At 37.9% G+C, this 25707-nt stretch overlaps 3 protein-coding genes across 4 annotated transcripts; 2 read left to right on the plus strand and 1 right to left on the minus strand.

The window, feature by feature from the left end:
• The first annotated feature begins 22 nt into the window (after positions 1-22).
• Positions 23-9640, plus strand: LOC139769735 (uncharacterized). Its single transcript, XM_071701048.1, has 7 exons — positions 23-1099; positions 3830-4197; positions 4458-4751; positions 5374-5665; positions 6647-6842; positions 7037-7185; positions 7566-9640. The coding sequence occupies exons 1-7, from the start codon at positions 937-939 to the stop codon at positions 7712-7714; spliced, it is 1611 nt and encodes a 536-aa protein (XP_071557149.1). The 5' UTR covers positions 23-936; the 3' UTR covers positions 7715-9640.
• Polr3h (RNA polymerase III subunit H) lies at positions 9604-11209 on the minus strand. Of its 2 annotated transcripts, XM_071701052.1 has the most exons (6): positions 11086-11209; positions 10715-10838; positions 10460-10643; positions 10045-10185; positions 9839-9966; positions 9604-9758 (listed from the first exon to the last, which is right to left on the minus strand). In XM_071701052.1, the coding sequence occupies exons 2-6, from the start codon at positions 10823-10825 to the stop codon at positions 9705-9707; spliced, it is 618 nt and encodes a 205-aa protein (XP_071557153.1). In that variant the 5' UTR covers positions 10826-10838; positions 11086-11209; the 3' UTR covers positions 9604-9704. The 2 variants fall into 2 exon arrangements, with proteins under 2 accessions (XP_071557153.1, XP_071557152.1); XM_071701051.1 differs by lacking the exon at positions 11086-11209 and having other exon boundaries at positions 10715-10872.
• A 791-nt stretch (positions 11210-12000) lies between these two features.
• LOC139769739 (uncharacterized) lies at positions 12001-25707 on the plus strand. Its single transcript, XM_071701054.1, has 4 exons — positions 12001-12208; positions 13567-13817; positions 21164-21332; positions 22169-25707. Exons 3-4 carry the CDS (start codon positions 21190-21192, stop codon positions 24687-24689), a joined length of 2664 nt encoding a protein of 887 aa, XP_071557155.1. The 5' UTR covers positions 12001-12208; positions 13567-13817; positions 21164-21189; the 3' UTR covers positions 24690-25707.

The following is a 25707-nucleotide window of genomic DNA, read 5'->3' on the forward strand; positions in this document are numbered from 1 at the left end:
AGGAAGGCAACCGCGAAGTGGGGGTGAGGAAGAGGCAGCCGGACAAGTTGAGCTTCAGCAACGCGAATATCGATTCAGTCATTTCAGTCTCGCGCAAACCACCCTTACGTGTGCCGCCGCTGCCGCTGCCGCTGCCGCCGTAATCGCTGCAACCCGCAACCCGCAACGGCAGCTCGAAGGCCTCGGAGCAGTCGGAGCTCGGCAGCAGCGCGCTCGCGAGCTTCACTTTTGCCGTTTGCCATTTGTCATTTGCCATTTGCCATGCTCGCATTGCTCGCCACAGCTCGCCACTACTGACTATCGACACGTAAACGGAGACGCACGACCGGCACGACGACATTCGTGTCGTCGAATATCGATGATACGAAGTGACCCGGCATCGTCGATGTTAGCCGCGCACCGGATGTCCCGCGAATTACGTGGCGGACGCGGACCCCGATTATCCCGTGGCGATCGCGATTATTGATTCTCGGGTGACTCAAGTGCTTCGTTTTTCTCTCTCTCTTCTTTCTCTGAGGGCGAATCGAGGTGGAATCGTAGCAGAAGACTCACCGCGACTATCGCTATGAGAAATCGTCGCGCATTGAGAGATAGAAGGAAGAGAGTAGCGTGAATTGCGGGGGCGGGGGCGGGCGCGCTCGCGCTCGCGCGCGCACGCTCGCTGCCATCATCCCTTCGTGTGCGCTATCATCCCCCGGGCCCCGAGCCCCGGAGAGCGCGTCGCGACTCGCGACCAGTCGCGACAGCGACAAGTGCCGCCGCCGTCGCCGGCGTCCTGATTCGCGAATCGCGAGGGGGACTCGTTTCCTACCATCCGGCCATCGTCGTCGTCGTCGTCGTCGTCGGTCGTCGTCGAGTCGAATATGACGCGACTCCATCGCCCGCGGATCGTATCGTATTGCTCTTGACTACCAAGTCTGCGAAGCTCGACCACGGATGCCGAGAGACGTGACAGCAAGTGCGGAACGGGACGAGAGCCGTCGAGTGTCTCATCGAGATATCATGTCTTCGATATCGGCACAGGGCGTCGTCGAGCGTGCCAGCGCCGAACTGACCAAACGAATCAACGGCCTGGGATTACGGACGTCGAAGCATCATGGTCGGTGGTGAAACGTTTTCGTCCTCGTCACCTCGTCACCTCGTCACCTCGTCTTCGTCGTTGCACATCTCCATCTCCCTTGCCTCCTTATCTCCTTAATTATTAATAATTAATATTACTATCGCCGACGCCGACGCCACCTCCTCTCGCTCCCCGCCTCCCGCCTCCCGCCTTCTGCTCGTAGTAACGCATTGTGCGCTCCGCGTTGACTTCGATTTTTTTCCTCGCGCGCGGGTAGGTAGGAAGGGAGTTCGCCCTCGCGGATCGGTGTCAAGTTTATTATCTTCCGCTTGAACGGCCGAACGGCGATAGAAAATAAAAAGCTAGAGGCGAAGGGTTGCCGACAAATGACAATGCCGCGGTGCCGATCAAGACGCCCGTCGTCCGCGGACCGCGGACCGCGGACCGCGGTCCGCCGCGATTTTTCTCGCTCGGCGTCTTGGGCACTCTTGGCTTGGCGATTGGCGTCCCGGGTCCCGGACCGCTTCCGCTCGGTTCTGCTGTTACGTAATCGCGAGGATAGATATATAGGATCTCGTCTCTCGCTCCTTTATTCTTTCCTCATTTTATCTGTCGGTTCGTTACGAACGCTCGGCGCTCGCTAATCGCTACGCGGCAACTCGCACTCTTGGTCTTGCTACACGGCCCACACGCGATATTTTTTTTCATAATTTGTCAAGCGGCACCGCTACGTGACTTTCGTCGTCGCGATCTTAACTGCAACGGAATCGATCAACGTACACGTCCTCGTGCACGCAAAAATAGCGGCGATCCCGAGCGCGAACTCGAGTATGTAACGTAACGAAACGCTTTTGCAAGCCATTTTTTTATTTACTTACTTGGCATCGCGCTTTACCGTAATCGCGGCCGTCCGACGGTCCGATTTCCTCGATCGGTGAAAAAAATCCTATCCACTGATCCACGTATAGTCAGATTTGAGGATCGGATGAAAGCTCGGTTCAAAGAATTCAAAGCTAAACGCCCTGATCCGATTCACACGAATCACACCATCACACGTCGGTTTTTCCCTTGCAATGGTAAAACGCGCGCCGCGTCGCGCGTCGAGCGTCGCGCCGATTGACCACGATCGAGACCACGATTGATCGCCATTTTCGACGGTTCAAACTTGAAAAACGCGCCGTCTTTGCGCCAAGCGTATTTACGTTTACGGATGCCCAAATATAGGCGATATTAAATATCTATGACTAGACAGACACCGAGAATACCAAGACCTTGCCCAGAACGGCAAGATCGCAAAGATGCGCAATCAGCCTGGCTAGAGGGTTTCGGTGTTTCGGAGCAGCGAGAAATGCCGAGAAAGGAAAGGCGCGAGCCTCTCGCGCGAGAATCTCTGCATCTGCATCTGCATGGCCATCGATGCGTATAACGACTAACGTTGACGCTTATCATTAATTTAAGAGACTTTTAAAAAACCAAATAATTATAGGCCACTTTAATCATCGATTCGTAAAGTAATTTTTAGTTCAATATCTGCTTCAAAATTGAATTTGCGTATTTATAAGTTCAGTTTAATTTGTTTTCTTTTCTACGTCATGTACTTCTGTCTTCTACGTATTATACTTTGAGCCTATCCGAGTAGTTTGCGCATTTAGAATAAATAGAAAACTTGTCCAATTTATGTTGTTACTCGTTTAATGTTTATGCTATTAACACACACATGTACGTCATACATTATAAGGGCGACGACGTTTTATATGTGTTCCTAAATAATTGATTCGATAATTACAATTGTATACAGAATATAACTCGCGCGAATGTGAATACAAACACGTTAAAGATGCTTAGGAAAATCTCATATATATAATTTCGCCATTGGCGTAATTATACTTGAATAATTATAATTCTGCATCTTCGCGCTATTCGTACAAGAGATAAGCTTGTACATTGCAGTTGCTAAAAATAAAAATAATTTGCAAGATAAACGGCAACGGGAAGTAGCCGGGTGCACCACGAGCCAAATAGAACATACAACTTGGAAAGAAAACAAGAATACTTACAAGAATACGCCTTGAGTAATCTATCAAGCCAGATTTCGCTAACGTAAAGAAAATTACGGTAGAATTATGCTAATAGTTATGCTAACCAGTATCGATTCAGAAGTCGACGGAGAATTCTCTTCGACCGATGAATTTTATATCACTGCAATGTATATTTCGCAGTAAAAGTATGCCAAGCAAAGTGCTTGAAAGAAGAAATTTGGTTACTTAAATATTCTCGTGTTTTAACGCAGTTACTTAATGCGTCTTGCCATCTTACATAATATTCGAAATTCCATAGATTCTCCTTTTCACGATTCTAAATTTCATGAATTCTCACTATTCTCAGTTTCTTTCAATTCAACAAACTCCTATAGGGTTTTACAAATATAAGTAATAAGATTTATAAAAAGAAAAATACCAAGTCTATACTTTTATTAAATATTTAATTTCTATATAAAATTCAACAAATGATTGTCCTTTCGCCCCTTTGATATTTCTGCTCTTTAATTTCATACATCTTTTCTCATAAATTCTTAGCTTTGCATATTTTTCATCAATCAAATCCATATACGGCTTTAAGATCTCCCGTTTCTTTAAACTTGAACCCTGGATTTTTCCAATCACCGTTCCGATTACTATATATTTAATCTGACAAGCGAACTCGCGACCTTTTTAACCCGCGAACGGACAATGTTGAAACTGACTACTAACTTGACCTAAAATTTTTCAGGGGGCGGCAAGACTAGCGTCATGGAGCGCGTGACGAACGTCTTCTGCGGAGGCAGTGGTAGCGTTGCTTATATGAATTTGCAAAGCGCGAATAATGTGAACGCGACACCCGAGAAGCCCAGCCGAAGTGCCGCACAGACCATCAACAATGTGCCAGCGGGCAACAATAAGGAACGCTTGAATAACGTCACCCCGAGCAGAACTAGGATACCCAGAAACAGGATGAAGATAGCCGGCGTTCCTTTGGCCAGTGGAGGAACCGGTGGCTACGTGCCACCGACTACGTGGGAACAGTTGATGCAGGACGATAATTTCCTGGGGCGATTTTTTCTCTACTTTAACGCTACGGAAAGAAGAATCTTGGCTCAGGTGCGTGACGGATAAAACAAAATTTTCTGTTTCAATATACGATTGAAATACATATAAAAAAATCTATGTCTTTTTTTTTATTATTATTTTTATAGTTTCACTTTTATATGTAGTTAGCAACGCTTTACTTTCATATTCTCTCGCAGAATACCTGATATAGTGCGAGATATCTACATTGTCTTTGTCACATCAGCTTTCATCATTCAATCAAATGCATATCTATATCCAACTTAATTACATCGCGTTATCGTTGCACACAGGTTTGCACGAGATGGAGAGATATTCTCTATGCGAGACCGCGTCTTTGGACGGGACTGGTGCCGGTGGTGCGATGCCGTGAGGCTCGCGCTATGCAACCGAACGCGCGTACCCGACTTTACGCTTCTTTAGTGAGAAGAGGTTTCGATTCGTTAGTTCTCCTAAGCGCGACTGACGAAGATATTCCGGAATTAACCCGCGGTTTCCCGTTGGCACAACGATACGTGCACTCTCTATCGTTGCGATGCTGCGCGGTAACGGACAGAGGTCTCGAAGCGCTCTTGGATCATTTGCAGGTAAATTCCACACGCTTATCTTCCCCTATCTACTGTACCGCTATAATGCTATACTATACTCTAAATACGAATTTGCATATAATAAACGCCGATAAATGAAATTAGACAATCAGAGAGACAAAGATTGTAAGCGAAGGAAAATATTTTCATTCTCATTTGGAGTAAATTAACATGAGGAAAGAAATGTGTTTGAGAAAATCCTTTTTTTTTTTTTTAGTTTTTAACTGTTTTTAACAAATCTGATATTATTTTTCTATTGCTATAAATATTTAAATAACTTGTTGTATTTAATATAAAAATTATAATTGATTCTTAAGAAAGACTAATTAAAAAAATTTTTATGTAATATAAATTATTATATTATATCTACAATTTCACTCATACGATATGTCCCACGATGGATCCCACGAATCCTCACGAATAACGCTCCGAAAATAGTTGGATCAGATTTATTTCGAAGTAAAAAACGCTACTTTGCTCGGGCGAAAGATGCTGTGTCAGCCAAGACTTAATTTGCGACTCGAGGCTCGATAACTAGAACGTAAAGTTCGTTAAGGAGATTTCGAGTTGCATGACTGCACAATACGTGTCGAATTGATTTACGATTTGCCATTATTTTTAGGCTTTGTACGAGCTTGAATTAGCCGGCTGCAATGAGATAACAGAGGCCGGCCTGTGGGCATGCCTTACCCCGAGAATAGTGTCGTTGTCTTTATCGGATTGCATCAATGTCGCCGATGAGGCCGTCGGCGCCGTGGCTCAACTGTTGCCGAGTCTCTATGAGTTCTCTTTGCAAGCTTATCACGTTACTGACGCTGCGCTCGGTTACTTCAGTGCAAAACAAAGCAGCGCACTCAGTATCTTGAAGCTGCAATCCTGCTGGGAGCTCACAAATCACGGCGTAGTAAATATTGGTAAGAGTCGTTATCATATTTTTGTCATTTTGATATGTTTCGCTTACAATTAGACTTATTTCTTTTCATCTCAAGTTCTCTCTTACATTCAATATAACGATGCTATGTATTAATGTGAAATGTATTAATGTGAGGGGTATTAATGTTTAAGAAATTTAATATAAAAATACACAAGTATATTCTTTGACAAATACTGTTTTATCTTTAAAATTGAAAATAAAATTAACGTCTATTGAAATAGACGGTAAAACTTTATTCTTAAAGTTGAAATGTTTATTTTTCGGTTAAAATCAAGCGATAATGATTACACAGTAAATCGTGAAATTATTCTCGAAAAAACATGGCCAACACCTTTTGCTAATTTTAAATTTTAATTGCGACTTTTATTAATGACAAAGTTAATTAGATGTATAATAATATAATGATAGTCCGAAATTATAAGGCAGGTGCATACGTGCTTGAGATTAAATTTAGAATTTCGGAACATGGCTTTATTTAGCTTTCAAGCTGTCACCGATAGCTCAGACTCAAGTTATAGCGAGCGTGCCAGAAAATAAGCGTGTATACTTCACAGATGACAAATTTATCCCTTATTTAAAAGAAAACATTGCAAAAGAGGATTATGTGTTTTTGATACATGACATTAATGTACATTAATTGAATTAATAAAATAATTAAAATTAAAAATGTGGTAAGGAGTAAATACAAAAATGTTTAATTAAATTTCTGCTTCAAGAAATCAATTTTAAATTTTACCTTAAATCTATTAATCAAATTTATGCTTTTTTAAGTATAACTAATTCCAAAAAGCAAATAATATAATAATAATGTATATGATATAATAAATATTGTATATCAAAATTTGTATTCGAAAGATCTTTTTTGTGTTCTTTTATGGTTTTTTTAAATAGTGCTATATATTTTTCCCGTATGTAATTTTGAGATATTCGAAAAATTAATACATCTGTCTCTTTGTTTTAGTACATTCCTTGCCCAATTTGACTGTACTGTCACTTTCCGGATGCAGTAAAGTAACAGATGACGGCGTTGAATTAATTGCGGAAAACTTGCCAAGACTTCGTTCCTTAGATCTCAGTTGGTGCTCAAGGATTACTGATGCGGCTTTGGAATATATCGCCTGTGATTTGAATAATTTAGAAGAACTCACTTTAGATAGGTAAGAAGAAATTTGAATTATAAGTAGATTTGCGTGCGCAATTACTTTTAAGCAAGAGACTATTTGTCATGACATCATGATAAATCTGTACGCATTTTATCTGTTATTTCGTGTTTTTTTAACATACTCGTGTAATTTATAATAATGCATTTCCTGTATCTTTTGCATTGTATATTTTTCATATTACTGTACAGGTGTGTACACATTACTGATATCGGCGTCGGTTACATCTCCACGATGGTTTCGTTGAATGCTTTGTTTTTGAGATGGTGTTCACAACTTAGAGATTTCGGACTTCAACATTTATGTGTCATGAGATCTCTACAGGTGTTGTCCGTGGCAGGTAAGATCACATATTAACTTACAAATCATAACTTTGCGCAATCTTTCTTACGTGATGAAATATTGTAAACTTTGTGTAACAAATAGTATAAAGTTTATTATTTACATCCTCATCAGAGAAACTCTACGGAATCTCTATAGATTAGCTCTACAGATAGAAGTCTAAAGAATTTCTACATAGAAATATAAAATCAAATTACTTAGAATAACCAACAAGGAAAGTGTGTCATTTCAACAAATAATACAATATATTATTTTTTTTATTAATTAATTATACAATCTTGCTACATTTAACTTGCGCAAGAGAAGTTAAGAGAGTTATGTAAATTTAATTACATATATTAATAGGATGTCTATTAAATAAGATTTATTTTGATATAGGTTGTCCATTGCTCACAAGTAGTGGTTTATCTAGTCTGATACAGCTTCGACACTTACACGAGTTAGAACTAACTAATTGTCCAGGAACGTCACGAGAACTGTTTGACTATTTACGTGAACATCTACCACGTTGCCTAATCATCGAATAAACAATAAATAAGAATATCTGCGGACAAAACTTCTTTATATGCAAATATATGTGTCAAACGAAAAGAGTTAAACTACGAGAAACACAGATTTTAATTGAGAAAGTTCGCAGAAAGCAATATTTTGAACGAAAGATGGAAGCAGTACAATTGATAGGAGCAGCATAAAAAGCAACTGACGTCCAGATAATGAAGAAACACTACATTTTCCTCTAATGTAATGGTCTAAGAGGACACTAGCCCTAAATATAATGCATAGACATTTTTAATACATTAACGTCCCATGCACTTCCGTTCGTATTTTTTCATTCTACCATTCTACATGTAATCATGTTACGGGCATATACGATCGCGATTGTATCTATATCGATTAGACAAAACAGAAAGAAGACTCGTGCATGTAATGATCATGTACAGAAGTGAATTCAATATATTGTACATTAGAAAAGATTGATAATGCATCAGAAAAGAGAGATCGGTGAGTCTTTCTTTTTGCCTCCTAATAATGTAGAAAGTCCGACTAAACATATGGCAAGAGACTCAACAGTTAGAACTGTGATAAATTTATATTGTATATAATTCTAATTGATTCGCATACATTTGAACGATTACATCATCAAACGCATTTGACGGACGTAACAGCCGAGAAATATTTGGATAGTGAATTTAGGAATACCGTTTACATATTGTTGTTACTCAATTATCGTCTCCGCCAAATGCGTCTATCAAGTGTGCATTGTTCCATTCTTTGCGATTGTAGTTGCTGCAACACACTTCACACGTTGCTTGAAAGAAAGTATTTAGCAGATATCAATTACACAGAAGGTAACATTCCAAGTCGTATTATACCTAGCAACCTATTCATGAATACATGATTCGTATTATTTGTTTGATACGTGTGTCAATAGACAGAAAATCATGGCCCACAACTGTAGCAGATAACGATAACGCGGTAACATCGTCATCCATATATTATCTTCATGTATCCCTGTGCAATCAGTGTTTCCTAAATTTAAGACTTTTTACTAGCTGTATTCTTTGTGGTTTCCAACTAAGTATGTATTAATGTAACACATAATTAGATATATTTCGCGTATTTCAAGTGGATAATAATTTTAATAATTTATTACGTCGATATGTATGTGTCGTATTACATCTTTTATTGGTATATATATATATATGTTGGGGGTGTGTATGTGTGTGTGTACACACATATATCGAAAAAATAGGCTATTAATGATTAAATAAGTACATCATATTAATCAATTTAAACGAGCGCTACGTCTGAGTTGCGCATTAAGACAACAGCAATAGAATGCCAAAGAAACTTTTTCTTAATTTACAATTGTTGCACTATTCATTTAAGACGCAAAAAATTTTAAAAACGCTATGCAGTATACATATATATCATGCAATCAGTATTTTTTAAATTTAAGACTTTTCACCAACATTTGTTGTGGCTAATGCTATATAATGAAGTCAGATTTGCTAGAGAAAAGTCTGAAATTTAAGAAACATCAATTGCACAATATATTATTGCATTGTGCGTCTTTCGTTTTAATACAAAAGATTTATATAATAAATTGTCAAAACCCTGTATCTTATGGATTATAGCAATAGCTTTGGAATATATGTTCTGTTAAATTAAGTTATAGATAATCTCTCAAAGTAATCTAATAATCGTATGCAAATATCATTTTTATGCATTGTCACATGTTTGGCACATAATAACTTTGTATATATTGTACAAACTATACCTATATAATTCTGTTATCAATCAAAACTGAACGTAAATATATCTATACAGGCAAAGCTATATTGAAAAACCGAGTCACACTGTGAGATATCGCTCACAGATTGAACGTTCAATGATGACACAATACAATGGAATGTGCTGTGAAATAAAAAATAAAAATTTATTGACCAGTTTTTTTTGTATTTTAATCACACACAATCTAGTTTGCTTAAAATTAATTGTAATATATGTAATAAATTATGCATTTTGCCACCAGGTAAGTAAACCCAAACCTGGTTCGTCAATTGATCCCTATAAAGTGATTGTCCCATTAGTTGTTGAAATTAAAACTGACATATTAATAATATAACATTAAGAACTTGTAAACATACGTTTAAGATATATGGCGCAACGTTATTGGCTTCTGGCTTCTCACTTATGTCGCGAGATGCATTAGGTGCCGATGATAAAGGTGCTTCCGTAAAGATTTCCTTCACTACCCTGAATCGTATAACTTCTCCTAAAATTTAGTATTTTAATTTCATGATTTACGTTTTTAAATTAATACATGATTCTTGCATGCATGTAAGACATGTACCAGCATCCATAAACAGATCATGCGTATTTCCATCTTCAGTCTTGTATATCCAAACCCATGCTTGTTCCATTTGGTCAAAACGTGACGGGTGTTGTAACTTGTGAGGTGGTATGACTACATCTTCAAAAAATCCTAATGTAACTGCACAAAACAAAACATAACATAAATATTAATAACATGTGCGACGAAATAACACTTGGTTCCATATGAGAATGGTCGACTTATAGTGGACAGAGCCCAGATTCGATCCCAACCCTCATATGCCTATATATGTCTAGGTTTTATATAAGGTGATTAAAGAATTAAGATTTTGCATAAAGAAAGAATGAGACAAAGCCGTTTATATTGGATATAAAAAGTAAATATTAATAACATGTGTGATGAAAAATTAAATTATATAACTAGAATGTTATACCATGTACACCCTCAGGACTGCAGCTACGAATCTTTCCTATTAATATTTCTTCCATCCACGGGCGAAACACAATAAATCTAAATGTCACTTTTGTGTGAGAAGCTCCGTCTCCTGGAAAAATGTATGACTCTTCGATCTTGGTAATATCATGCAACGTGATGCACAGACCTACATCCTTGTACACCTATAATAACAGTATATAAAATAGTTTCTTGTTGGCACCAAGTTTATTTTAATTAATAAAAAATAACTTACTTTATTAGCGAGTTTTCTGTTTAACTCGTCAGCAACGACGTCATTCAATTTGTATTGAAATCTACTTGGTGGTATCCTAACAGTATCTTTTAACTCCGCCAGCACAAACATTTTTGTTTTATCACTATCAAATATCATACATAGAATCAATTGTTGTGCTATAATATATAATATTTTCTTGACAATACCTTATGTATTAGGAGAATAAAAAAAAAATATATATATATATATATAATCAAAATTTGATATATTCTTCTATTCTACTAATACGCAAGGTATTGTCAAGAAAATATTATCAGAGAAATTCGTTTGTCTTAAACATTCCGTATTTCTTTTATTTTTATTAATATACATATATAAAATGTACAAACTAATGCGCAAAGATGCACGCGATAAAGTGCTCTGCTCCAGCCTCCAATCATGCTCTGCTCCATATATGCAATATGCGGTGAGACGGCAAGCTGCGACGTGGTAGCCAATAACATCTGATTCTTTAGGCTGAGTTTCCACTGAGCGCGTCACGCGTCGCGTCGTCTGTCGTTAACCAATCCAAACATTCCATCACAAATAATGTAATAAAATTGGATGTTTTGATTGGTCGCGACGGATGACGCGACGCGTGACGCGCTCAGTGGAAACTCAGCCTTATGCGAGCGTTATGGCTTCTGCACACAGAACGCGGAAACGCTTGCCGCGCGGCAAGAAGCGACGCGGTAGCCCATGAACTTTTGGTTCTTACGGAAAAGCAACACGTTGATTGGCTACCGCGTCGCTTCTTGCCGCGCGGCAAGCGTTTCCGCGTCCTGTGTGCAGAAGACATAAGGCTGCGGCTGAGTTTCCACTGAGCGCGTCACGCGTCGCGTCATTCGTCGCAACCAATCAAAACATCTTATTTTATTATGTTATTTGTGACGGGATGTTTAGATTGGTTAACGACAGACGACGCGACGCGTGACGCGCTCAGTGGAAACTCAGCCTAAACGTAGTATAGTGCAATAAGTTGGAATAAAATAAATATATATTTTCTTTCATTCTAACTTTATTGCACTAGTTCAGAAGTGCAGCGAAAACAAACAGGCCTGTGTGCCGGAAGTGAGCCAAACTAGGTTAATAAATTCTAGGAAATTACTAGAGACCCTCTTCTCTAGAAATTACAAAACTGCTGCTCGCTGTGCTCGCTGTTCGCATTTCACTGGCCATGAAAACCTACCTTAAAAGTCCACGACGCACGACGCACGACGCACGACGCATCTAGTGATTTCACAGTCGACGGTCTACGGTCTACGGGTCTACGGGGTTCACTCGACTGACTACACGGCAACGGCAACGGCAGCCATTTCGACGCTTCTCGACGCTCTTTCACGCTCACGAATTCACCGGGACACGAGGCACGAGGCTCTATTGCGTTCGTCGCGTTCACAAATTGTTATTGTTATCGTCGTTTATAATCAGCGTTCTTCTTCATGAAACACTCCACTTCTCTATAGCGATTCGGTGAGTCGAACATTCTGGCGTGTCACATGCCGATATCTCATTCTACGATATATCTCGTCTCCTCTTTCCATTTCCCAACGCCAATAAATTGGATATATCGCAGTCCGCACTGTCCGCACTGTCCGCAGTCGAGAATACACGCGTATCATTTCTATATTATATATGCATTTATTATACATATTTCTCGAAACTCTTTTTCTGCATCGTAAGATTTTTTTCTTTTTTTGCCGCACCCACATGCTCGACAATCAACAATCCTTCAACGGATCATTCTCGTCTCTTTACCAACAGTTTGTTCTTTTATCGAAAAAGACGCTTACATGACGCTAGCATGTGTTAACAGGATGCATAAATCGTACCCGTAACCCGTAAATCGGAACTAACGCGAGATACTTGAGGCCGGAAAGTTTTATTCATTTATTGTTAATATTGATAATATACTTATTTGTTTGTTACTTGAGGCCCTTGAGGGCGAAGTACGCGTGAGCGTACTGATACAGAACCAATCGTATATTAACATTTAAATATTTTAATAGTTACTACTTTGTCGTTACTCCGCGTCATTATCAAGTGGATGAAAAGAAAAAATGGAGTGTGTGTTTAGAAGCCACGTGAAAACTCAAAAAACTTTGATCGATTTCTAACAAAGAAAGAAAAGAAGATTTCGAAAAAAATTCCTTAAACATTGTTGAAAGATAAATCTGAAAATTTACGAAAACAATTTAAGAAAATATAAGAATTTAATTGTGATAATTTTTTATTTTTATTAATTCCTTATATCAGTACATCACTAGAGTGCTACAATGCACCAGTGAATCCAACTAAAAATACTTGGATTTTTAATTAGGAAAATAGAAAGGTGGAAATAAAAAAGTATGGTGCTATTTCAAGGCGAAACAGATACATCCATGCTAGTGGAAGAAGTCATTTATATCTCTTGTTCAAGTATTCGTGTCGCTCATCTAGCTGTAACATTCTGTTACTGTTTCTGATTTAATATTTTGTTTAATTTTCTGTTTTTCTTTTTCAAATATATAAACTTATTACAACGTATACTTAAAAGATAACGTTTAATGTAGTACAAGAATTTGTTGAAAGAAGTACAATATATAATTGTCATAGTTTTCCAATCATTACATTTTCCCTCGAACACTATCATTAAATATATGTAACGATTATAATATCTAGTAGTGTTGAAAATAAAAACATTTTGACAAATTATGTTTGAAGGGAATAAATTCAAGCTTGTAATTTGATAGATAATAACTGCCAAGAATAAGAAGGTGAATGCAGACGCAATTTATAATTATTGTAAAATTGTTTAGGTACAGTGAGGGGGACCTTGATGTATGTTGCAGGGCTTTAGACGACTCGGTGTGTGTTAGGTGTCAAGGACAGATTTGGCCTCCTCGATGGATTTTGCACAATGATATGGTGCAGTTAACTTTTCTGCTTCTGCATTTCATTGTTCTTCGCTGATGAGTGGTTTGCTGCTCGGTCATCTTTGTTCTCAATCAACTCTTATCTTTCGTCGTTTTAGCTGAGAAAGAAAGAGAAAGAGAGAGGAAAAGACAGGGTAAAGAAGAAAGAAGTTTCTAAAGTCTAAAAGGTAATGCTAAATTATATAATAAATTTAGTTTATAATTTTTGGAAAGTGTTGTGATTCTACTACACAGGCAGATTTAATTCTATCATATTTCAAAGAGCTCTGTGAACGTCTATTTATATATATGTATCTCTCTCTCTACATTTATTTATATATATATATATATATATAAATTATGATTTTACTTTGACTATATATATATATACTCTAAATCTTACATACAATGGTAAGTAATTTATAATCACAAATTTACAAAAAAAATAAAGAGATTTTTAAAAACATATAAACATATAATCAAAATGGATGACATGATCTATGTTTACATTTACACAATATGTTTTTATATGTCTGCCATAAAATATAATCTCCGACACTCCGACGTATTATTAAATATAAACTGAATAAAAGTCACGCAGGACAATATAATTTTTTGCACTAGAAATAAAATCATAATCATTTAATGTCTTATAAAAAATATCGATGAAATTATGTAATTTTATTCCTTCAGGAAAAAAATCAAGAAAATTTTCAAAACTATCTCCTTTTATTTCAGATTGAGATTTTAGTCTTAAAAGAATAAATTAATATTTTTTGCAATATCTTATTATAATAAGATAATAATTATTAATTCAACATTCTTTTCATCTTTGTTATAATACTTTTAACGAATATCCAAAGACTACAGCCATTTTTTTACTCAGTTCTTTATTATATCTCGCGAAATGTACAACAATTTTGTATATATACAATTTTAGGAAAATTATTACATTAGTTTTTTTTAAATTAATGAAAGAAAGGTAAGTTTTGATTTGATTTGATTTGATTTGATTGCAGTAATGTTATTATCTATCTGCTTTTTAAGAGAAATAAAAAAAGAAAAATATTTTATCGTAACATCAAAGATGTCAAGGATTTTGATGATATTTTCAAATTATAAGATACTCAAGGTAAATTCGACAGAATTTTAAATTAATATTAAGTTAGTATGATAGAAAAGTTGATATTTTTCTATCAACTTTTCGGTAAGAAAGAATTGATTATGCTTTTATTAAAGGTCTATTATTATATTATATTTTTTAATATAAAAATCTTCATATTCAAGTCAAGAGCAAAAACTAAATCTTAAAACTGAAAATGTTAAAACTAAAATGTTAAAACTAAAACTGTTGGACGGAAATATTCACGGCGCTTAATTCTTCCCTAGTTTCCCTCACGCGAAATGCAGTTTTATTACATGGTCTGTAAGAGCTGAGGATCATTGGTTCTTGTTTACATTTGATGCATTAGAATGTGTTACGATGACCATTGAATCATTTTCTATGCGATCGCTTCGTTACTCATCACATTGAGATATAAAAATGTTAAAACTTATCTAACCAATGCGAAATTAAAAATTAAGCGTGAAAAATATTATAAACATGCAAAATTCCGAAGAATAAACAGATTAATTAATATCTATTCGTAATTTAATGAAATGGCGAAGAAATTATGTTACAATTCCATAACAAACCGTATTAGTACCTTGCAGACGCGCATATATGAAGATATGCGATAGAACCTCTACAGCTTTTCTACAGTTTTCGTTCTACATACACGCTTACCTCTATGATATTTCACGATAATACACATTTACCAAGTGAAATTATCATGACAAGTAGTAATCTGAAAATTTACCTGGTAATTACCAATTATCTTGATAATTACTGTTATCATCATTGTTATCTCCAATATATCATATTGGAGAAACGGAGAAATAAAAAGTCGACTTGTAATACAACATTTTTCTCTCTATTCCATTGAACCGAGATCTTCGACTTCGACAACACTTGATGTCTGACAATTATCGCAAATAACGGTACGCTTTTGTTTTTATGCGATCTTAATGTATAGATCGATTGCGACATATACATAACGCAGGAAGAAAGCAGCAACGGATGACTGAAGTACGTTGGTGCAGCCGTGATTTATCGACTTGCTTCCATCGTTGCGAACACTTTGGAATCGTATTGCGCATGATGCATTTCAGATGTACGACGTAGACCGATTTTCTCGCTACTTGTTTCATACATACGCCATATGCACGTACATATATCGTCAAATATATCGTCAAACTGAGACTTGTTCCCTTTACCTTTTCTTTTTTATTTTGCCGTTTGCGACTAGTGCCGATGGAGTCTTTCAATATTTCTCCTTTGTTATATAATATAATAAACGGAATCTAACTACATAAGTGAAAAACAATATAGCTATGGTCTGGTGTGTTCAACGGAAGGAAATCTAAAAGCACCTCTATATTGACCTGGAGTGATCGCTGGTGAAAGAGAGAGACAGAGATACGAGTATACTATGCAACTGCATATTCGGATTGTTTGAACAAAAAGCTGGCGACTGCAGTTCTCACTGTTACACCTAGCTGGCCGATATATTGTATATTTCCAAGTTACTTACGTTTCTGTAAGTTTTCATGGTGGTCGAGCTGAGTCGACGAGGAGTCACGAGACAACTCGCATTTTTCCAAACACAACCTTCCACCCTCGAATTTCCTTTACATTCTTGCATCTCCAAACTGTTCTAAATTTCGTGAAATTTCTCAATTTTACGTTAAATGTAACACATCGCGAAATGTTTACTGATCTTATATAAAAGCAGAAAATTTAGTTATATTTAGCAATATTCCTCAGTACAATTCTAAATATACGAGATATTGCAAATACATTTTTTTATACTTGACATGTGCCAAACGCAAAATTTAAAAAATATATAAATCTTTCTAAAGTTATTCTACACAATTAAGCTACTTCACTGTAGCAGCAATTGTAGTAACAATATTCAAATGCTAACAAGTTTAACGAAATAAGAAACAAATTTTGTGCGATTCTGTGTTATTGATACAAAACTCATTTATTTATCGTGTGGTATATTACTAAATACTATCTAGATTATATTATTAGACATCGTAATTAAATACTTTTCAACGTTAAGTGGAAAAAGAAATACGATGCTAAGGTGAGCAATCATTCATCGTATCAACACGTATTACTTTTATCGATGTTGCGTGAATTTCAAATAAACGATATTCGAATTCTGCGTAAAACGCGCTATTATTTTTGTATTTCCTCATTTTCACTAATATTTGCCTAAAAGATGTTATGACAAGACATAAATAATTAGATAGATAGATATGGTTTTTAGCATATAGATAGAAATTTTAATACAACCTTAATATGAGTCGACTATTTACCTACATATTGCACCAATATTATTGTAATCTCGAATACATGTATTCGCATTTTACCCTTGCAACAGCCTTGCTCTTTGCTGTCTTCTTGCTACATTGTTTAATTAAAACGTGCCTAAAGAACATGTTATTAAGTGAGATGTTGTTTTGTAAGCGAGATATTGCGATCAGATCGTATGACACATTCGTCTTCCCTATGTTGACTTATTCCATATAATCTTATTAAAACACTCGATGACGCTACGTTGGTTTTTCATTTTCGTCATAAGCACTTCTAATTACTTCGAAATACTCCTAAGAGAATACTCTGCTTGAAATCGAATGATTTTTGGAGTATACTATGCGAAGTGTGCTATTAATTTTTCTCTTCGTCCTGAAGAAGATGCCGCTATCAATAAGGAGATAAGCGTTAATGGGATATGAAGCGGAAGAAGCGTTACGCATGCATTCGATGTAATCGATTAGTTTAATCCGTGAGGGATTTACGAGAGCGCTTCGATCAAGCACAACACAATCGTTGATCTATTTTTTTTTCTCGACCTCGACGAAAGGATTCAGCAGTTCATGGCAGATGGAAGCCGAAGAGGTGGAACGAGCGGCGCGGCGTCGTTATGCTCTTCGAAGAAACACACGTGTTTGGCACTTTGTGTGCCAAAAACTTAAAGCAACGGGAAGTGATTTGCCGCGGCGATTATTTAATCCAAAAAGATTATCGACAATTTTTTTCTCTGCGATTCCGAATTTATTCAAAAAAAAAAAAAATCTATGTATGCGTGCATAGATACCAGCCGTAAAACCTCTTGGATGAATTACATAATTTACATATAGTGTTCCGAATTTTTTAGTATGACGATTTTGGTTGTTCATTTTTAATTTATTCTAGTGTGAAAATGTATTTGTCATTTTGTCGCAGTTCCAGTCACTTCGTATTGAATCCGTTCATCTTATTGTTAGAACATTGTTCTTTAATGATCGAGTCGTGGCTAGTAACCACAGCCTCGCAACGGTGGAACGAGTAATATGTCGATTGCAAATATGATCATCAGGGAGTCAAGAATCGGCCGATCGCTACCTCCCTGGCGTGAAAATTACCGGTTACGGCGTCTACCATTATAGTTGCCTGAGATGCGACGACTCCCAAATAATGCACAGAGTAAAACTGCAGGAGAACGCTCAATGGAAAGTTACTCTCCCCCATTCCCAATTGCTGTCTCCGTAAATGACAAATTTATTTCTTTCCCGTTTAATCCATCAGTTCGAATATTTAAAGATTGAATTGTTAAGATAATAATAGATAAATATTATCTTGTGGCAGATAAATAATATTTATCTTTATGAATAAAAATGACTTTCTTTTCGTTCAATCTTTAATTTAAAGCATTTAAGCATTTAAAGAAAACAAACTGCGATTTGCCGAATAATTGATATCTACGTTTATTCATAAATACGCATCACTTTCTCCGCACTTAATCCATAAACAAATGACTAATTGATATACTTAAAATAAACGCAAATTATTTCTCCGTATTTAATTCAAAACTATAAAGAATATTTACAACACACCGACTCCGCAAAATAATCGATATATTTTATCGTTTACTTTCCTACTCTCCCAATCCATCATTTAAAACACTTGAATTCAAATTCTCACTCCGAAACTGGTACCTACGTTTATTTAAGTATAAATATAATTATTACTTTCTTTTTTTAATCCATCCAAATAATTTTCTGCTTAAAAAGATCGAAAGATCATAAATAAAAATTATAAAAATTAATACATAATTACATGAGGTACTTGTAAAGCAATTTTTCTCTCGATTTTCTCGACGACTGATATTTATTTATATTTACTGGATATGAAACTTTTTATACCTCAAGTTTGCAGCTTATTTTACCCGAGACATGTTTGAAGCTTTTTTTCGAGGGTGTCTAAAGAATTTACGATTAGTAAAAAAAAGAGAAACTAAACTCAATGACTCGATTGTTGATGTACGGCCATAACATGTGTGGGTGGTTTGTGTGTCTTGGAACGTTCCTCTGCCAAAACTTTGATGCCATTGGAATTCGCTGTAACAATAAAGTCATCGAGCGCACATGTGTTGCTGTAAGTTTCTTTTTTAGATATGCTGAAGTAAAACTCAATATAAAATAATACTTTTTGTACTGAACTCTAGCTTTGTCATGCTAATTTGATCTTATTTTTTGATGGTGAGACTGAAATTAATTTGTCCTTTTGCTTATATAATAAATTGTTGTTAATTATCGCTTGTTAATTTTCATTATATTTAAAATAAAATTTCTTTGATAATCAACTTTTTCGAGAGTTTTTCTTTCGAAATAAATGTAAATGTTTAAACAATGTTTCATCGAGATTCTAAAATCGATATATCTCGTAATAACCGTAATGAGTAATTTAAACATATATTTCACAAATGATAATGTTTAAACGCATATTATTCGTGGAAATAACACCTCTTGTGTAATAAATCCAATTGCCCGATTTGATCACATACCTATTCTTGCGTGACCTTTTGCGATTCAGCCCGCACCGCTAAATGCAAATAACAAATAAAAAGATTGTGATAAAATATTTGCAATAATATCCTATCGCTTATCTTTATGTCTGTACGAAGGAAATAAGTAAAGCTATAATTATTTTGAGTACCAGAAATTATCGATATGTGCGTTACTTGATTAAGAAGTCATACGCTATCTCGTTCGAACAATCACATTCGCTTTAATTGCTTCAACGTAGAGAGAAAGTTTTAGGTGTCACCTTGAAATACTGCGGAAACCAATAACAACGATACGGTTGCGCGTGAACACGAGAAATATACATCTATGGATGCGATCCATTTGGCGCTCCAAACGCTCTTGGAAACATTTCATTTTTGTTGTTTATCAAATGTTAAACAAGGACAAGATGATGCTCTGAAGCGTTTGAAGCGTCTAGTGCTATAGGATCGCACCCTATAATCTTGGCCGAAAATTATAGAGATTATTTTTTACTTGATTTTATATTTAGATATTAGAAAGCTGTCGGAAATATGACGAGAATTGAAGTATCCATTCTAGATAAAAATAATGCGAGGGAAAAGATAAATATATTTTATGCACTTCAGTTTCTTTAATGTAGTTATATAATTATCAAACGAGCATGTAATATATATATATACGAATTATAGTCTCGTATAATGAGTCATAAATTAGTTGAAATAAAAAGCACATGTGCATAGCCGTACTATCTAAATGAGTGTCTGGATCAGTCTGGATCAGATCTAAACATATATCAACTAAATATTGGAACTTATTAATCGTTTATTCTCTCGATTATTCTTAGCTTAATTTATCGAAATGATCGAAATTAATAGGAAGAATAATATCCTAGGATATATACGTAAACAAGCGTGTCAGACAACAACAATTAAACTAGAATGGCTTATGTTCATTGTTCGTGAATTTATTTAAATCCATTACGTTTTATCCAAGATAGAAAAGGAGAAACGAGAAGTAAAAAGTTTTTACCGTCTTGATCCGAAATATCTTATAGAAGTAAAAATACAGTCGAAATAAGAAAAGAAAGTTCAAAAAAGTCAATCTCGGTTGTGAAAGAGGTAGAAACGAAAGATCCAGTGATAAAAAGATGTTATGGAAAAAAAACAGTTATTCTAACGTGATGAGTATATATATCACGTGAGAGTAAATTAATTAACAAATAATTTGCATGTATAATAATAAAAAAAAATTAAGAAAATAAACGGTATTATTAATATGTAAAAAGTATGTGTAATAAATAACAATCTCATGTAGATGTAATAAATGTCTTAACTCTATTAATGTATATAATATGTTAACTCTATTAAATTCTATGCCAAGAAAGAATATTATTACAACGTGATGTGAAAATAAATAAAGACATATTTCTGAAAAGAATACATTTTACATTTTTTTGTTATATAAGCGTGCGTATACCGAACATATTTGCCAAATGTGTCCTCAATTAATTAATCGATTCGCCAACAGCGAACGATTTGACGATCACGACATAGATCCACCAAAGATGTCTCTTCTTTCCGCCGCTTAATTCCGTTGCCTCTCGGTTCGGTTGCAGATACAAGCGTCGTACGACCTTTGAAAATGAGCGTCATAATCAGACTGCAAAATCTGGCGTGGTCCGCCAATGCATTGGACATACGCCAGTTTTTCAGAGGCCTGAGTATCCCGGAGGGAGGAGTCCATATTGTCGGCGGTGAATTGGGAGATGCGTTTATCGCATTCAGGTAACTACTGCAACATGAATTCCCGTTTGTGTGCTCTAAAAAAAGGAATGTGTCAGAGAGCATAATGAATTTGCATCTTATATTTCCTGCGTTGTTCGCTTAACATATATGTAGGTATACAAATACGTAATACCTTGAGCACTTTATGTGATTATTACATTATACTTTTTATGACCTACACGTAAAATCATAAATCTACAGTCATAAATTCCTCGAATGGAATTATATATATGCGTTAAATTATCTTACATCATTTACACACAGCTAACTTGATTCATTTATGTTTTTCATATTTATGTTATTCATGTTAACAATTTATCAATGATTACTAATAAAAGATAGTAAGTTTTTTGCCTAATTTGAAATTAGTTCTATTGTAGTGGAAACTTAGAGTCTCGGTAGATTATTATTACGAACGTGAGTTATATTATTACGAAAACTTGTAAAACAAGCTGTCGATATAAATATATAAGGTAGAAAATTAATTTCCGGTTTTTATCAGATCTCGTTATTAGTCACAGTATTATATAATAGTATAATATGATTAGCCTTTTTATTTTCACGCTCTTGTCGCGTGCTAAAAGGATTTAAAATTATCAAGCGTAAAGTCAAAACTAAATATATCCACGTAATATCCGCAAAATGAGATAGAGTGATTATTTCTTTTTGTGTACAACTTTGAATAGTAGCAGGAAAAAAAAGGGGTGCAGTTTTTTAAAAAGAAAATAATGGGCATTAAACAGCTTTTAAATTTCTATAGAATTTGTGGGAATATCGATAAAAAACGAATCGCGACGTCAGGCAGATCTCACAGACATATCATTTCGCTATTGCAGCACCGACGAAGATGCTCGCCAGGCAATGATGCACGATGGCGGCAAGATCAAGGAGATGAAGATCAAGCTGCTATTGAGCTCGCGCACCGAAATGCAAAAGGTAATCGAGGCCGCTCGGCAGCAGACTTTGAGTTTGCAATGCATCATGCAAACCGCGCCGGTAGCGGTACCGCCTGTGGTTCCTACCAAGCAGCCCGGCTCGCCGACGGACAAAAGGGACAAGGATAACGATAGCGAGTCCAGCAAGGACCGAAAGGATAGACGCGACCGATCGAGATCGCGGGACCGCTCGCGGTCGCGCGACCGCGACCGTGATCGCGATCGGCGCGATCGGGACCGCGGGAGAGACCGACGACGACGGGATCGTAGTAGGTCGCGAGACCGGGAACGCGACAGACGAGACCGGCGTCGTCGCCGGGACCGATCCAGGTCGCGCGACCGCACGAGGTCGCGCGATCGCGACTCGAAGAGGAACTCGACGAACGACAGGCGCAAGGATACTAACGAGGATGATAACAGCGAAGTCGTGTGCGTCGGTCAGTTTCACAAGGACAAGGCATCGACGGCTACATCGAAGAAACCGCTCGAGAATGGCATTTGGGAGGTTCCGCCACAGACGCAGATGCAGGCCGCTCTGTTGGCGCCGAGCATCTTGGGCGCAGGCGTCGCCGCCGCTCTGTCCCAGGACTCGGAGACTCAGCGTTCGGCCATGGCCGCCGGCTTCGGCACCCCGGTGATGGGCCAGCAGCCGATATTGCAATCTGGACAGTTCTCTATAAACGGCCTTAACGGCGTTGGCAATCTCATGCAGCCGCACTTGCAGACGCTCGGACATACAGTGGGCATGACGTCGTTATCGCAGAATCTGAACACCGCCACTAGTCTACCCAGTTTGGGCGGTCTCGCGACTCGTCCTAAGGAACCCTGGGGTCAGAACGAGCAGGGCAGAATGGATCAGACGGGGCGATTCTCCGGCCGGTCGAATCAATTCGGTAGCCAGGAATACGGCGCTACCGGCAATTACCGCGGTACCAGACCGAGCAATCCCTTCCTGAACAAGGTGCAAGAGCTCGAGGGCCGTCGCAATCCACACGCGTTTCAGGCTGGCGCCTCCAACTTTGGCAGCTACGACAACGATCGGCCGACGTCCGGCAGAAAGTCCGGCAACTCGAGATTCTCCAACGAGAATAAGAACGGCAGTGGTGGAGGTCATTGCGTGGAAGTGCGCAACATGCCGTTGAGCGCGACGTACGCGGATCTACGCCACGCGTTCCACGGTATCTACATCAGGAAGGACGGCATGAAGATAATCAACGATAACCACGGTAACCGCGTGGGCATTGCGTATATCAAGTTTGGCAAGGCCGAAGGTAAAGAACTCGCGCTGAGCACGACGAGATACGTGCGAGGTTCCGAGGTAGAGGTACTCGATTTGGACGAGAGTATCTTCGATAAAGCGGTGAATTCTTACTCGCCCGAAAATAGGGAAGACGGCACCGACGGCGACGTTAGAAACTCTATGTGCATCCTGCTGACCGATCTGCCGTCCTTCACCAAGGAGATGGACATAGCCAAGCTGTTCCACGACTGGAAAATCAACGATCTCTTCATCACCAATAGCAAGGAGACCGGCACCACTCAGTACATGGCTTACGTACAATTCGCGCGACTCGAGGACGCCAAGTCGTCGCTGAGTACGCCGCTCAAGATCGGTAGCAAGCAAGTGACCGCGACCGCGATCAGCGAGGACAAGTTCGCGCAGGCGAAGCGCGAGCACGAGCAAGTGAGCATGCACCAAACGGATTGTATTCTCATGCGCGGCTTGCCATTCCAGACAATCGACCGCGACATCTTCGACTTCTTCTCGGACATCGGCATTGTCCCGCTCTGCATTCATATGATGCTCAATCAGCAGGGCAAACCGGCCGGCGAATGTTTCTGCGAGTTTGACTCACCTGAGAAGGCGGAACGCGCGATCGCCAAGAATGGCCTGCCTCTTGGCAAAAACATCCCCACTATCGAGCTGGTACCACGCGTCAAGATGCTCGAAACCCTCGGCATGATGGAAGCGCAACAGCAAACGCAGCAGCAGCATTTCCCGATCCAGGAACAGCACGGTCAGAGGCCGCCGCGCTTCTCCGGCCCGATAGGCCATATGTTGCGCTTCGGCAGCACCGGATTTGGGCCCCGTTGCCCGCCCGGCGGCCTAATGGGTATGCCGCGTCACATGGGTATGGGCCGTCATCCACCGTCCATGGACTACGTCGAGGGTTTCGGTAAACCTGGCTGCGTGTTATCACTCGAGAACGTGCCGTTCAAGGCGGACATCAACGAGATTATCGAGTTCTTCGGTGATTTTGATGTGAAACGAGAAAACGTGATTCGTCGCTACAACGAGAGGGGCATGCCGACGGGGGATGCGCGCGTGGCCTTCTCGTCGCCCAGTGAGGCACAGCGAGCGCTCAAGGAACTTAAGCATTGCAAGATGCGGGAGCGTACCATATACATGAAAGTGGCGTGAGATCTATCATTCCGCCATGGAGTTGCTGATGACAGCACGTGAAAGGACACCGTCACCGTTGCGACGATATCCGTTGCGGACGAACGAACGCAATATCCAATAGAACGTCTTCTGAGAATTAACATAAGAGTCGGTTTTATACGAGAGAATCCTTGCCAATAAGTGCTCAATAAGGATAAAGATACTTCGGGAGATGTACAATGGAATGTCTTCTTTGTGCAAAAGACTGTACTTCCTTGTTAAATTTGCGCCGATCTACGTGTACATAGAATGCATAAACTTAAGGACAATTTTCTTTATTCATCCATCTATATCGCGATATGCCATACCGCCCAAATTGTTTCTGCCTATCGTAATTAGAGGCATTTAACCCATTACTTACTATTGTGTATTAAGGACTTACGTACGTTTAAAACACGATCGCATACACGTGTCTTGGATGAAAATGTGTTCACCGCTGATACTGGAAATATAAATTGACCATACGATTACCAGGGAGTATGGACGAATGTACATTTATAAATGTAAAGAATTTCATTATCTTATTTTTAATATCACTGCAATACCAAATAATGTTTAAGTTATAAGAACGAAAGAAGCAGAGTACAAAGTTAGAGATTTAAATAATTGCGTTTGCTTTACGTTTGCTGACATGGACTAATATTAAAACTCGAAGAACCTGCAGTTCGGTGACGATGAAGGAGGCTATCTTTATGAAAAACGAGTACATGTGTATATTACATATCTTACATAATGTCTGTGTACATATATTCATGATAGATAATACATATGTATATTATATACATTACATGATTACATGTATATAAATGTAGAGATCACGCACTATAATCTTATGCGCAATCGTACGTGTACATCTATCGCGACTGGACTTGTGTAAAATAACGGACAATACCAATAAGTTTATAGATGCGCACGATCACACATTGTCATAAATCATACATTGTGTTACGATGATAACGAACACTTGAAGACTTCAATAAATTTTTATTCAAATCTG

This window comes from Temnothorax nylanderi, unplaced genomic scaffold (assembly GCF_030848795.1).
Source record: "Temnothorax nylanderi isolate EJ_2023f unplaced genomic scaffold, tnyl_v1.0 TNYL_tig0024_pilon, whole genome shotgun sequence".
Taxonomy (NCBI): domain Eukaryota; kingdom Metazoa; phylum Arthropoda; class Insecta; order Hymenoptera; family Formicidae; genus Temnothorax; species Temnothorax nylanderi.

What these genes read in the sequence shown, in the direction of transcription:
- LOC139769739 (XM_071701054.1), top strand. Translation starts at nt 21,190, where the DNA reads ATGAGCGTCATAATCAGACTGCAAAATCTGGCGTGGTCCGCCAATGCA. An exon ending in GATGCGTTTATCGCATTCAG is followed by an intron (nt 21,333 to 22,168) that starts GTAACTACTGCA and finishes TCGCTATTGCAG; the next exon opens with CACCGACGAAGATGCTCGCC.
- LOC139769735 (XM_071701048.1), top strand. Translation starts at nt 937, where the DNA reads ATGCCGAGAGACGTGACAGCAAGTGCGGAACGGGACGAGAGCCGTCGA. An exon ending in CGCTCTTGGATCATTTGCAG is followed by an intron (nt 4,752 to 5,373) that starts GTAAATTCCACA and finishes CATTATTTTTAG; the next exon opens with GCTTTGTACGAGCTTGAATT. An exon ending in GAAGAACTCACTTTAGATAG is followed by an intron (nt 6,843 to 7,036) that starts GTAAGAAGAAAT and finishes ATTACTGTACAG; the next exon opens with GTGTGTACACATTACTGATA.
- Polr3h (XM_071701051.1), bottom strand. Translation starts at nt 10,852, where the DNA reads ATGATATTTGATAGTGATAAAACAAAAATGTTTGTGCTGGCGGAGTTA. An exon ending in CAGTCCTGAGGGTGTACATG is followed by an intron (nt 10,186 to 10,459) that starts GTATAACATTCT and finishes TGTTTTGTGCAG; the next exon opens with TTACATTAGGATTTTTTGAA. An exon ending in TTGCGCCATATATCTTAAAC is followed by an intron (nt 9,759 to 9,838) that starts GTATGTTTACAA and finishes ATCACTTTATAG; the next exon opens with GGATCAATTGACGAACCAGG.